At 42.8% G+C, this 14,782-nt stretch overlaps 1 protein-coding gene across 8 annotated transcripts in view; it reads right to left on the bottom strand.

The window, feature by feature from the left end:
- man1a2 (mannosidase, alpha, class 1A, member 2) overlaps nucleotides 1-14,478 on the bottom strand; it is a 40,561-nt gene extending 26,083 nt beyond the window's left edge. The window contains exons 1-5 of one of the 8 annotated variants that reach the window (XM_084688142.1): nucleotides 13,370-14,478; nucleotides 13,129-13,179; nucleotides 12,916-12,974; nucleotides 12,063-12,515; nucleotides 5,032-5,290 (exon numbers count right to left, since the gene is read on the bottom strand). In XM_084688142.1, the coding sequence (XP_084544268.1) occupies nucleotides 5,032-5,290; nucleotides 12,063-12,373 (570 nt within the window). In that variant the 5' untranslated portion in view covers nucleotides 12,374-12,515; nucleotides 12,916-12,974; nucleotides 13,129-13,179; nucleotides 13,370-14,478. Of the gene's footprint in view, nucleotides 1-5,031; nucleotides 5,291-12,062; nucleotides 12,516-12,915 lie in introns of all 8 variants that reach the window. The other 7 variants (XM_084688143.1, XM_084688148.1, XM_084688147.1 and 4 more) reach the window with 7 other exon arrangements.
- Nucleotides 14,479-14,782: the final 304 nt, after the last annotated feature.

The raw sequence follows: 14,782 nt of genomic DNA, 5'->3' as shown, positions 1-14,782 counted from the left end.
CAAGTACTTCAGAGATGACAGAAAATATAAATTGTGATCTGAGAAATATAGGTACCAAAGCCACTGAGAAGAACCGTTATCACCACCTGCATCACAGGCTCTGTGCCCTATTTATAGTTCAAGTAATCTGTATTTGTGCTTCACTGATGTCTTGATCACCGACTGCATCACGGGAACTGCACATCTATAATTCCAGAATTGTGTGTCACTGACATTATCGCAGTCACTGTGCCCCATCTATAATTTCAGGAATCTGTGTGTGTGGGTCACCAATTTTATCATGGGAACTGTGCACTATAGTTCAAGTAATCTGTAATTTGTGTTTCACTGACATCTTAATCACACTCCCTTTTTATTGAATTAAAGGCTCTAAAATTTAGAGAATTAGTAGAACTAAAAACATTACAAATCATGTACAAAGCAACAAAAAAAATCACCTGCCAGAAAGTATACAAGGGTTGTTCACAGAAAGAGAATGCCAACATGACTTAAGTGGATCTTGAATATTCAAAAATAACCAAGTGAAGACCGATGCTAAATACCATTGTATTTCCGTTAAAGGTGTAGATTTATGGAACAGCTGTCATGCAGAACAAAAAATATGTGGGACCTTTAGTAAGTTGCAGAAACTATTTAAATATAATGCAATGAAATGATATGAAACAATTTAAAGAGTGATAGATGAACACGCTGTTTTTGTGGTATTTGGACTGTGCAACTCTATTGCATAAGAAATATTAATGTTTTTTGTATTCTGTTCAGATCTGATTGTCAACATAATGATGCAATAATTATTTCTATTTATTTTTAAAATATGAGATGTTTTCATAAAGGGTAGGCATTATAAGCATGAGCTTCAGCCTACACCTGTTTCAGACTGATGTAAAAATGCTTTTGTTTGTTAGCTCAACTGTATGAAACTAAGTTTTTTGTCTGAAATAAACCAAACTAAACTATAAACAGGATAGCAGGTAAAATACATAGATCAAAGAGAAACCTGTGATTTGGCAGTTAAACCTGTGTCCTCTCACCCCTTTATATCACAGCCAATAGAATACTGTATCTTAATATTAAATAAGATGATATATAGTATGTTATACTGCCTCTTAATGTTAAATGTTATAGGTAATGTTTTCATCTAACAATTTTAATCCACTTTTATCCAAAGTGACGTACAGTGGGGTTGCAGACCTGGGACCTGTGGTTCTGCAGTCAACTACTCCCATCACTGAGCTACACCCCGGACTATACTGGACCTGTGAGTTTATAGTACTTCTGCAGATGTTAGTTATGGGTTTTGGACCGGAGGTTTGCAGTTTACAGTGGCCTGGTATTGATATCATTTCATTTTGTGACGTTGCAGGAAATGTGTTATGCCTCCAATTAAATAAACTAAACCCAAACCATGTCCCCGTCATGATCTGATGCGTAATATGATTTTTCTGTAAATATCTTTTGAATTGTTTTTGATGGTTAAATGAGACGCCTGATGATAGCTGAGCTCCTGGGTGACGTATACATAAAAACATTATTTTCATAGTTGATCCCTTTTCCACAGTACGCTTGCCAGATAAGCAAGAGGGTGACATCCTTTTAGAGTAAATCTTCTCTTCCTTCATGGAAAACCATACTGCAAGGAATGCAGACAAAATACAAGGATACAGAGATAAATACATGCAAGAAATTACTGGTAGATTATCGAAGAAGATTTAACAGCAATCTGTTAAAGTGGGGTGGACAGTATAGGACAGGGTGGACAGTGTAGGACAGGGTGGACAGTATAGGACAGGGTGGACAGTATAGGACAGGGTGGACAGTATAGGACAGGGTGGACAGTATAGGACAGGGTGGACAGTATAGGACAGGGTGGACAGTATAGGACAGGGTGGCCAGTGTAGGACAGGGTGGGACGGGGCGGACAGCCTATAAAGTGGATTGCAGTGCGGCCAGGTCTGACATCCTAGAGAAAGTAGCCTGCAAGGAGCGCTGACCTTCACAATGGCAGCCAAACTCTGGCCCTCCAGGTGCCAATGTCCTGAGGAGACCCAACCTGCCCTCTGCAGCCCCCCTAAAGAGAGGGAAGCAGAGCCAGTCTGTCCTCTGCTCTCCTGCTGTCACCAGCCCACCATTAAGTCAGCCTGCTGCATAATATTCATTAGTCCCTGGGAGTCACACCCGCGGGGACCAAGATTGTTACCCTGCCGTACTGTCATAGTTGAAAAATCGGACTACCTTAAGTGAGGGGCCTTTCCAGACGCTTTAGAGATTTGGGAAGGTGTGGCTAGAGTTATGTGTTCCCCTTGGCAACCTCCGTAGTCAATTTGATTTATTCGAATTACCCCCTAAACCCCGTCCCCCTCATGGATGGATCACATGAGGACTAAAGTACAGCCCTTCAGAAGACGTACGAGAACAGTGAAAATGTGACACTAGATTTGCAACCCGCTGTAAATACATTCACCGGATACAGGCAGAGAGGGTAATAAATCCCCCCCTAAAAGAAGTCTAGTATGACAGTGAAGGAATCCAGAAACAACTTTTGGCATGCGGTCCAAACAGATAACAACCAATGATACACCTTCTCCATAGTAACATATGGTCACTCCAGGCACATATAGCTATTTAAATCCCTCATGGTTTCTTCTGAACACCTCCATGTGCTATATATGCTTAGTCTTGACTATGCTAATATACTGGTCGCTGTGGTCACTGCCCCTCAACCATGCCGGCATTGCACACCCACTACCGGCCTCTGCAGATCACACAGGAGTGTGACCAATGATATACACTCCACTGCTTACCAAGATCCAACATGCCCTAATGGAGGACACACACACACACAAACACTTATCAGGGCTGCTTACGCCCCGTTTCATCAAAAGGGTTACTATATTCTTCTTCTGAAGTGGTTTTTATTGAAATGAGGAAAAACCTTGAGTTGAAGGTACTCTCCGCAATGCTTTCTAGTGCTAACTGTAACACACCACGTCTGTCTACAGCTTGCCGAGACCTTCACACCTCATAACTTACACATGCCTAGTGTATGTTCACATTGAGCAATCCACAGTAGTGTACAGCTTAATAAAAAGACCACAGGCTAGTGATGGCAGCTTTCCTACTCAGATTTTGCAACAGTAATTAAGTAACACCATTATCTACTAGCAACAGAAGCTATTTAAGGTAGAAATGGATCAATGGCTGGACTGGAGATTGTGGGCTGCGGCCTGCACAGTGACTTTACATCTTTGTATTCATGAAACTACAGTTTCACTCCCTGCTTATCGTAGGCAAAGTGAATCCAACAACAGAAAAGGTCCACCTCACTGGCATTCTCCGTCTCAGAAACAAATCACCAATTCAACCCTCACCAGAGATCCACAAGATAAAAATGGCATTGTGTCAATTACACCAAATATCAAGCGGTCAAAGCCTCAAGAAATGCAGGATCGCAACACGGCACAGCAATAATCACCGGAATAAACAAAGTGCTAATCCATTGCTGGAGGATGTATTATCCTTTACCAATAAAAGTGTGTGAACAGCATGAGAGAAAAGCCTTGCTTCCATGGCAGCAGCCCACGGACCACGGGGGGTTCCACACATGGACATGTGCTCTGACACGGACCGCACCGTGTGTGGCGAAGCAGCATTTATTTGTCATGCAGGCCCATCTGCTATGTTTGTATGCAAAGAAAAGGGGAGATGGAAAAGATGACTAGGTGTTGGGCCTCTCCACCTAAGATATCTTTCACAGGACTTCACATATCTGTGGTGCCTCCATTGACATCCCTGTTAAAGACCTGCTTAAGCTATTGATTTAACCAAACTTTAAAGACACAGTGCCCTGCACACAACAAATCCTTGCTAAGATCCACTTAATCTCATAGCAAATGCTAATGAATGCCGATGTCCTGTGTCCTGAGAACTAGGTGAAAGCTTATGGAAGAAGGTCAAACTGACTGATGCCGGTTACTATGCACATCCCAGAGCCCAGAATCCCCTGGCTATGACAGACTTCAGAATAAGACAAACAGCACCATGTTCTTAGTTGGGTACATTTTCTTAGAAAAAGCAGATTTGCAGAGGGGGCTGGCCAAATGCACAATAAGTGGTGCTCAAACAGAGATAATTACAAAAGAATGAATGGGCAGGGTGTTGGGTTGGCGTTGTCTCCATTGTGAGCGTCTGAAAACTCACTGTTGCTATCTAGCAACATATGAGCACGAGTACTCTGAACATAACATTATTTAAATGGGGGTTAGCATTTAAACTAATAATACCATTTGTTAAAAGTTTTAGAGCTGTGAGAAAACGAAGGCATGGGTACATTTAAACAAACTTTTAAATTTGTTCTGAGTAAAGTATTTATAAATAATCAACATTTGTTATGCAAATTATACGGTTGAAATTGCTATTATAATGCAAATTGAATGTCTAAATTGCTATCTATTGAGCCAAGTACCCACGCTGATCAAGTATTTACAGCTGTGAGCGTATTTAGGTTTCATTCAATAAAACACCTGAAAGATATTTAGACTGGAGGGGATAGTGTTTGTAACATCAAAAGAATTACAATCCTAATGAAGGGAAAAATTATATTCTTAGCAAATTACCCATTTGTAATGCAAAATCTTGTGGTAAATTGAGATATATATATACACCCATTGAGAAATTGCTAATAGATTTGGGGATTTTTGGTGTGGTTATGATGTTGTCATTTAGCTGTTTGGAAACTATGAAGCATCAATGTACTGTTCTTTAGTCAGTTTCTCAAAATTTCTATCTGCTTAAGGGGTGGATTTTGAATGTTCAAAAAAACAGATTTAGTACGCCCATCCTTATTTAGCATGGGTCATCGGGCTGCTAGGCAGTCCTTCCGATTCTTTCCCTCACTGGTCCTCAACCTCAGGACCAGCTACACCAACAAAAAGCTAGATATTCGCTGGCACGGGTATACTGTATACATACTTGAGGAGTGAGTTTTTACAAATTCACATCAACTACATCTACACAGAACTGCGTCCATCCTACCTCTCGGATCTTGTCTCGTTTCTCCTTGACGTCGGGCTCCGCGGGGTCTCCGTCGTTGACCCCCACCACCTTGGGCATGGGCACAGGCGGCAGGGGTTTGGGCCCGTCCTTCTTCTTCAGGTCCTCCGCCACCTTGTTCTTCTCCGTCTGGATCTCCGCCTGCAGCTCCTCACGGGTCTTGCGCAGCTTCTCCTTGGCCTCCTGCAGGGCTCGCTCGTGGTCCGCCCGGATCTTGTCCCGCAGGCTCTCCTCTTCCTCCCTGCAGGAGAGCACAAGACAGGAAGTAGGAAGTCAACAGAGACGTAGCAACAAGGAAGTGAAGCAGCAGAAAGGAAAAGATACGTGAACAAGCGCAAAGCGCTGAAGGCTTCAGGTTTAATTCACCGGTATTAAGCAGTATAGTTTATTACAAACATTTAAGCAGGGGGGGGGGGGGGGGTACAAAGGGTATGCGGATGTTCTAAAGTTGCAGTTGAAGGTTGTGTTACTAAAACATGCTAGCATCCACACCATCCACGTACCCCTAGTGCAGTTCTTATACAACTACAATGTTGTAACTGTAGGTATTGCTTAACACCTTTATGCAAAGGTAGCCAACACCACTGTCATCTGTTAGTCCAGACTTCTGATGCACCTCCTTGTTAAGACCGTTTCAATAATCTAATTCATTCCTAAAGTTACTTCTGGCTGGAGGGGCCCAGATATCTACATTTAGTCATTTAGCAGAGATATGTAGACACACTGGAGCATGAGATGGGGACGAGTGTGCTAGGAGGTAGACAACAGAGAGAAGCCTGGCTTGAGGCAGACTACATCAGACCAGCTGCTGCCTTGACTGACAAACAGTACAGTAAAACTTGAGCTGACTACCATAGCGGTGGGAGGAGTGACAGGGAAGAAGAGGGACAGAGAGCGAGCGAGCAAGTGAAATAAAATAGAGCAGGGAAAAAAAGACTTCCAGAATTGAGTCTACTGAGGAAAGACAGGATGAATAATACATTGGGAAAGGAGGATGGAAATAAATAAAATAAGTTAATACATTTAAAAAACTTAAATGGGGTCATGTTGATTACTGAGTTACAGGATGCATGCGACATCACCTTACTGAGTTGACACAGAGGGAGCATGAACACACTGGTAGATGGATGTGTGCTGCATAACCACCTAGAAACACGACAACCTAGTGTCTGCAAACAAACATTGAAAGTAAATTCAAAAGCCTCTTTCTCTAGAATTAGTCGATACACTCTCCCAACCCACTGAAGGGCATGCTAGGTAAGTGCCCACACTAAACTTGCAGTTGAATATTTCTGTGAAATGTGGATGGAGATGTTGGGTGACTAACAGCTTGATGTTTGAGGAGGCATGGCAGTGTGAAATGAGAGCTCAAAACCTCAGCTCTAACAGCTGTGACCAGAAACACCAGAAACTAAATGAAATGACACCAACTTGGTCTTATGTGGCCAAAAACACCTTCCCCTTCCCTTCACTTGCTTTGCTCCTTGCACACTGAACTCAACTGCAGCAATGATTTTATGCAGGACTTAAAATGTCAAACACGCAATTAAGAGCATGTCAACACCTGCCTGGCTCCATTATCCTGACAAAGATGAGACCAGGCCCAAGCAATCAAGCCTGCCATGTCGCTTGTGAAGCAGACCAGACCAATCACCCCACCACTTTGATTAGACCTTCCAGTTGTGTATGGTAATCACTTCCTCCTCTTCTTAGCCTCTCACTGGAATCTCTTCTCCAGAGGTCCCCTACATTTTCTACACTGTGATTGTGTCAGTCATGGTAGCAACAAAGCTCATTGTCAACAGTCATGGTAATAGCAAAGCTCCTATGAAAGTACGCAGATCCATGAAAATACAGACAATTACGGAGGTTAAATGTTGCCATGGTAACACATTTGTCACAGTTGGCACTTAATTCCTTAAATGACCAATCATGGTTTGGAGGGAAAACAGGCCTTCTGTGACTAGAACATTTGAGAAGCTAGGGAGAGAGGAGCACTGAGTCATTATTAAAGTAAGACCATGTTAAAATAATTACATTTAATATGAACTATTTTAGCCACTATCCATTCTACTCTTCATTTCGATTTCCCCTCTCACACACACCGTCTCACGCTCTGTCACACACACACACAAGCGCGTGCACGCACACACAAAAATAATCTAATCTGAATGTCGTAACCATAGTTGGCTTCTGTCTGAAATTCAGTGGCTGCGTAGCCTTTCAACCATCATATCTCCCTCTCTCTCCCTCTCCGAGGTCAGTGCTCTGAGTTAGAGCAGAAAGACTCACTGAAGAGAGAGCAAACAGCCTACTATTCAACATGGCCATTAGGCTTTGATCAGAGCTCATTCTCTCTGCTTGTGTGAGAATAAAGCCAGGGATTCTATCATATCGAGGCCTGGGGTTTCTGGAGTGCTAAGTAGAGGAGCCGCTGGAGATGAGATAACATGGCTTCTTTCACTGGGAAGGCAGAGTCTGGTACAGACTGCCTAGCTGTCTGCATGCAGCGCCGTCTCCAATTTGCCATTTCAGACAATGGCATCCAAACTCCCAACAATAAGTGCTGTGCAGCCTTGTGCGACGGAGCATGGCCGTATCCCATATCATGTCCTCACTGCTCTAGGTGCTGGATGCAGATAATTGACCACTTCAACATAAACCTTGTCTGAAGTCAAAGCATGGGAACCAAAGAAATTCTATCGGCACTGTTCATGTGTCCATCAGTAATCTGCTGGGGAAGCTAGGGCCACACATCACACACTTCTACAGTAGTAGTATATCCCTCTTTGAGGACGGTTTGTGTATATTAAGCCATCTACATACCGAGATGAGGTCTTCTGGATACACAGGGTCTACTTTTTACCACCATTAAAGGAGTTTTGATTAGAATGGCACCTGAAATGTCCACATCATAAGTTTTTGATGTTTTTCCAGAGCATTGGTTCCAATAGATTTGACATATGACTACAATGCTAAGTAGAGAACTAAGATTTAACTAGTAAGTGTATTAAATAGGAAGGAAACCTCTGCACCATGTTCATTACACAACTGGAGGTTGACAGCCCAGATAGATGTGGTCTGTGAGGCCCAAACGGCTTTGGAGTTCTGTCTGGCTGGTGGTTCTCTGTCTCGTCATCAGTTTGAGTGAGAGGGCTCTCCGGAGACCAATCCACTCATGGTATTGAATGATGCACAGTCAGGTGCTAAAGGTATGGCTGCCAGCGGATACTTCTTTTGTCTTTCTCCTCTTTGTGTTTCTGGGAGCTATTGTGATCATAGACTTCCCGCCCTCCTTTTCTCATGACCCAGTTGGCGTCAAAGGAGTCAGGCAAGAACGGCAGTGGGGTGTGTAATGACATCCTCTCTCCTGTAGCTGTGCAGATTTTGTTCACCTGAACTCATGGTGGCATGGCTTCACAAAGTCCTTAGACAGTATATCCTGTTACGGTCTGCCTTTACTACAATGGCTGAAGGCTGTAACATATATCCTGTGTGTGTCTGACACCCTCACAGCAGTTTGGCCATATTTAGATATCAGCAAACCAAATAACAAAACAGGTACAAGGGATACAACAAAGATTGCATGGTGACACAGACAAACGGGTAATATGGTTTCATAGCTTCACCCATAGCAGATTCCACTATGGGAGGATCTACAAGCTGAATAACTAAAGACATATCTCATTCCACGGGGTTCAACATTTAACCACAAACGTATTTTTAGACATTAATATATCATTTCAAGTTAGGTTTTGGTTGGCAAGTTATTTGTGGGCAACTGTGACACCTTATGTGCCACCGCTTGTACAAAGGGCTATAGAAATGATACTGGATTTTGTTTTATATGCTGACCACTGGTATGGTATATTTGCAGAAAGACATTATCTAGACCTGGTCTTCAGCATGAATGTACTGTATCTCATGTAATAGACCCTGGTGTGTGAGCATGCTGCTGGATTAATGGCCAGACACACAGAGCAGATAGACAGGAGGGGAAGTGGGAGCTGGTCTGATGACAACAGCATGTTAATAAGGAGATGGTTATGAGAGGTTGACTTGTTGTCATGGTGACTGGGTGGTTTGGTGTCATGGTGGCTGAGTGGTAAAGGGGTAGGGTGACTAGGTATTTGTAGTCGGTGGATGGTAGGATAGGAAGCTGAGTGCTGTTTGAGTCTAGGTAAGGGTGGATGGTAGGATGGGAAGCTGGGTGCTGTTTGAGTCTACATAAGGGTGGATGGTAGGATGGGAAGCTGGGTCCAGGTACAGAATGTGGATGGGTATATTCATAAGGAAGGATAAGGTCAGGAGAGGGAGCATATTACTTCGAACAGTACTCTGTACTCATATTTATTCTTAATTTTTCTCTTTGTGAAAGGATACCCCTCGTTGTATTGCTTTCTTGTTGCGGGCTTCAGAGTATGCATGATAAGTGGGGATATTACTGTTAGGAATGGTTAAGTGTTCTGGCGCTGGTTCTATCTGCCTGACATGCATTGGCCTCACTGTCACCACAGAAGAAACAGCAGGGTCATGTTTAACTGCGGATCCAGAGGCAGAGCAATGCGTCTAGATATATGGGAGGATGAGTGCTCTGATGTGCCTTCTCACTAACAATAACTGTCAAGGAGAGAAGAGATGAGGTTACCTGCAGATAATATGAAAATAAAGATGATTATGGGGATCCTGACTGGGGGGTGTAATTACCTTGCCATGTGGCTGTACTCAACCACAGTCTCACAGTTAGGTTTCCTGTGGTAGCTTTGACGTAAACCAACCACCATGTTAGAGGACTAACGCTGCGGTCAGAGGAGAAACCTGGATACCATTTTTGGGTATATTTTATATTTAAAATCTGCAGCCACTTTTAATACTTGTATATGTTTATTGTATGCACCTGCCCACCAAAGCAAATTCCTTGTTTGTGTACACTTACTTGGCAAACAAACGATGATACTCGTTTGAGATGAGCCCAACATCTGGATCTGAATGCTTCCTAAATGTGTGGATCTAACACAGTGGTTCTCAACCCTCAGGGACTTATCTTATCTTATTATTATTAGCTCTGTAGAAGCCTGGTAACGAACATTCATTTGAATCAGGTGTGTTGGAGCAGGGAAACATCTAAAACGTGCAGGACAGGGGATCACTGAGGACAGGGTTGAGAACCACTGATCTAACATATTGTAGTTGACCAAAGCTCTCACTCAACCGAGGCGCACTCAAGTCAAACAAGGATGCAGTGAAGCAATTGAGAAATCATGTTGAGGCTAGCTCACAAAACCCTGAGCATGGAAAGGATTCACTTCTTACTCTGTGCTACACATCAACTCCCCCTCCAGTTCAGATGACTCGGTTAGACCAGATGTGCTAAGCTAAACAGCTAGCCTGGCTTCTGCAGTCTTTCTATGGCATTTAGGCTTATCTCCCACCTGAAACACAATATTAGGAATACATGGATTTATGGACAATTTAAGTCTAAGATATTGCTTATTTTCCCCAGGGACTGTAATTTCAGCTGGAACAGATCAGGGACCGTTCAAACTTGGCCTGTCCTTTTCACACAATGTTTTACTCAACAAAACACGTATAAATGTTTAGTTTGATATTTCCGATCTGTGACCAACACAACCACAGCTAATCCTGTTTACTCTAACATGGTTTTAAAGTCTAATTTGAGGCAGTATGTAAAAATGCTGGCCTTGATCCAACTTAATTGAAGGGTTAGGGTAAGGCCTGCTCTCAAAGCCCATTCCAGGAAGCGGGGGGCATCATATGGAGATGGCAGGCAACCTTTTACCCACCTTAATGCAAAAACCACTGACTCTAGGGGAAGTAAACAATGCAGAGTGTAAACAATGCAGAGTGTAAACAATGCAGAGTGTAAACAATGCAGTATCCCTTACAGAGTGAGCACCACAAAGGAAAAGCTCCTCCAGTCCTCTCACTCACACCCATTAATCTGTGGCCAACCATTTGTCAACAAATTAAATACTAATGTTTTTTTAGGGATGTATGGTAACACAAAAGTACATCCGTGCCTCAAAATGTAGGCTACCTTTCACAAATTAATTATAACATATTTTTTTTAAATATATTTCTACTCTAATAGCTAACTGAAAAAAAAAAAAAAAATGTTGCTTTCAATCTAAATATGCTCAAATGCACAAAATGTTTGATTAGACATTGGCAGACATTGGTACCCTAAAATGATGTTGAGCATTGGGGCAAGCTGTGATAAGCCTAACCCACAAACTAGAGACAGCAACAGGTTAGCTATGCATCGCAACAGTCAGAAACATCTCTGGACCCATCACTGGTTCAACAAATGTTCACACCTATAATAGCCTACTAATATGTCCATTATCATTTCTCAATTAGCCACCTCAACAGTATTCAGATCTGACGGTGCTAGAAGGTGCTCTTCCTGCATTCTCACTTCAGCACTTCTCCAGTGTGAACTTCATCCAGCATCCCAACAGAAGAGTCTGGTATGTACCCCATCAGAACAGTAGAGTAGGAACTCCATTCAGAACACCAACAGAACCGAGAATAACAGCCCCAGTGTTATTTAGGACAACTTACAATGGTGTGTGTTGTGAAAGGGAGAGCAATATGCTATTGTCACAGGTGTCGTTGTGTCACTCGCGAGCATTGCTCGCTGTCTCACTTGACTTCTCTGACTCACGCACACCACAACCACCTTTCATAAACACTGATTTAGCTTATCTACACGCCATCGAAAAGCTAGCAATTTGATGGTGTGGGTGGGCAATATTTATACTGACAAGGGGGTTTAACCAATTCAACTGTTTTACACTATTTGAATGGCCCGAGGACACCAATTGATGTGAAATCAGGACAAACCCTTTTCTAGTACCCTTTTTCTACGCAACATGAATATAAAAGGCTAAAAGCAGTCTTTAACATAAAATGAACATGAAGACCCAATATTGTTTTTCATCAAACGCATACAAGCACAGCTCACGGTTAAGTTGTCAGAAGGTCTTTACCTGTGTCGGTGTTCATCATGTCCCCCTTGCCCATGTATGACTTGTCCTCCAGAGTGTTTTCCTGCCTTGGGAGCCTCAATGTGTGGGATCAGCACGTCCTCCAAGCCCAAATCAAAGCGCTTGTGTTTTGAGTTGTCCGGCAGGAAGAAGAAAGCTCCAAAGCATAGGGTGATGAAGGCACTGAGGATGAGGAGCAAGATAAACTTCTCGGAGAGCCTCAACGTTGCCCTGTGGTGTGGAAAGGAGGAGGTGCCCGGCGAAAGTGTCGGTATCCGACGGCCTGACAGAGGCAAAAGAGCCGGCGTGGTCATGTTTAATTGTGGAAATGTACTCAGAGTTGAGGAGTCACAACTTGTCTGGCATGTGCTGCTGGATTATCTCATCCCGACTGGTGTGTGTCCAGAAAGCATGGAGCCGAATCCCTCAAGGAAGGACGGAGTGGTCACCAGGCTTCTGGAGGAAAAAGGGATACATTAAATAAAGAAATTGCATCGATCGCTTTATTTATTTATTACGTTCTCTGTGGGTATTACTGGTTTGGCGTTGCAACCTATATTTTACAAATTCCAGCTCCACTAGCTTCTAAGTGACAATATTGGTCACAGAAGCAGACCACAATTTAAATTACAAATTGCAAAAGGTGATACTAGTATGATCACGTCATTTAAAACACCTGCGCTAGTGCGTGATGCCAATGGCATCAAGCCTCCATACCATGGCACAACACCATCGCATCATCTCTTTCTCTGCTCCCATAATCACATATATCAGATACAGACGAATGGTTTTAAGAGTTCAAGTATGTCAGCGGCCAGTGATTATCAACTCAATCTCTGGAGACAAATAAACGTACCGTGCAAATCCTTTTGTCATTCTGAGTCATCTTTCCTGTTGAGATCTGAATGCATCGGGCTACGATTAAAACAAATAGTGACAAACACACACGGTCAATTCACAGTAGCGACCGATGCAATTAAAATGTTTGTTTGACGGATCAGGATGTGAGCTAAGCTAAATCATCTTCTTAAGACAGCAGAAAATATTTCCATAGAAGAGACTGTCTCACCATGAACGTTGCCTGCAGAGACTGTTGGCTAGCTAGACTGCTAGAGCTAGGCTAGTTAGCGAAAAATGGGTTATTAAATTCCCTCGTGACCACACATGGATATCAAATTCAGGCAATTAATTTTGTATGCATACAATGCGTGGCAAATATGGACATATAGCATGTTATATTAAAAAGTAATTAATGTAATGTAATCTATATATCTAGCTAACGTTAGCTAGCTAGATTCAGTTTCCCTCACCCGGCCTCAGTTTCCCTCACCCTGCGTGATGCGCGGCGCTTCTCCTCGCTCTCCGCACAGAATACAAATTCATCCGACGTTGTATTGACAGCCTGGTTTTCTTGGGTGTACCGTGCTAGGCTAGCAATGGATATCTTTACGTTAGATAGACTTGAGAAATTGATTCCTTTTTTCTTAGCTGCTGAAAAACATTAGCTAGATATCTTGCGATCGACTGCTAGCCATTTTCATTTGAAGCCCGAATGTTAAGCAAGCGCTACGGACCGTAGTCCACCCTGTTTCGGGTTGGTTGGTAACATTTCATTAGCTAGCTCTAGCTATCATACATAGCTCCACTAGTCTAAGCCAAGGCAATGAAGTCCGTTTGCAACTGTTAGTTTGTTAGGTCAGCTTCAGGTAGCTAGCTGCCAACGACCTTATAAAGAGGGTTCAACGTTGCTGCCTAACCTATATTTTTGTGAATCGATGACCGACAGATATCCGTCCTTTTTTTTTAAAAACAGCCGTCTTCAGTATTGCTCTCAGTCATGTCCTCTGGTAGCTAGCAACACATTTCAATGAATAGCTCGCTTGTGATAACTTTGTCTAACTGTCACTCGGAAATACTGTTGTGCAAAATTGTATATAGTTTCCCGAATTGTCCCTGTTCAACTTATTTCATGTCATCAATAATATCTTAAATATTTGAATCCGCCTTTCGTCCAGGATGGGTTCATTGTACTAGTGAAGCTAGACACGGCTAGCTAGTCACTGCCTTGAAAAAGACTGCCCCTCACCTCAGGCAGCGTTTCATCTGAATCAACTGTCGAGCTAACTGCTTAGCCTGGTAAATTAGGAAGCCTTGCAACACTTAGTCAAAATGAATGAATGTAAACCAGAAAAAATCTATATGGTGCCCCCTATATATGGCCCTATTGTAAGTCCTACATTAAGTAATTAGAGCTAATGTAAATTGGAAAAAAGTTGACCCCTAATCCTGCTCTTCACTCAACTCCAAACGACATGACCATTGTTCTATCTGAATTAATGAATGTATCGTGTGCTCATTTGATGTCCATCTATTTTGAAAATAAGTTATGTTCTGCTGAGTCAGACAGGGCCATATCCCATCTGTCAGTGGGTCCTTCGGTTGCCATGTTGGACCCCACTGCACATGAGAGCCACCCAGATGATTTATGTAACAACCCTCAGAAAGTGAATTAGTGGAAGTGCTGTGGTAATCGCTGGTCCTCTTCAGAGACACGAGTCACCCTCCCAGACTTGGAACGTGACAAGGCTCAGTAAAAAGACATAAAAACCAAAAGCTTAGCTTAGACAAAGACTGGGTGTTCTTCATAGCTGAACCACATTGTGGAAGGGGATTGCATGCCTCATTAGTCTGCAGACTTTCTATCTTGAAACCAGAGACACATA

This window comes from Hypomesus nipponensis, chromosome 23, assembly GCF_054491055.1.
Source record: "Hypomesus nipponensis isolate SF chromosome 23, ASM5449105v1, whole genome shotgun sequence".
Classification (NCBI taxonomy): Eukaryota; Metazoa; Chordata; class Actinopteri; order Osmeriformes; family Osmeridae; genus Hypomesus; species Hypomesus nipponensis.
Note: the sequence above shows the minus strand (reverse complement) of the source record. Positions and strands in the feature narration are given on the sequence as shown.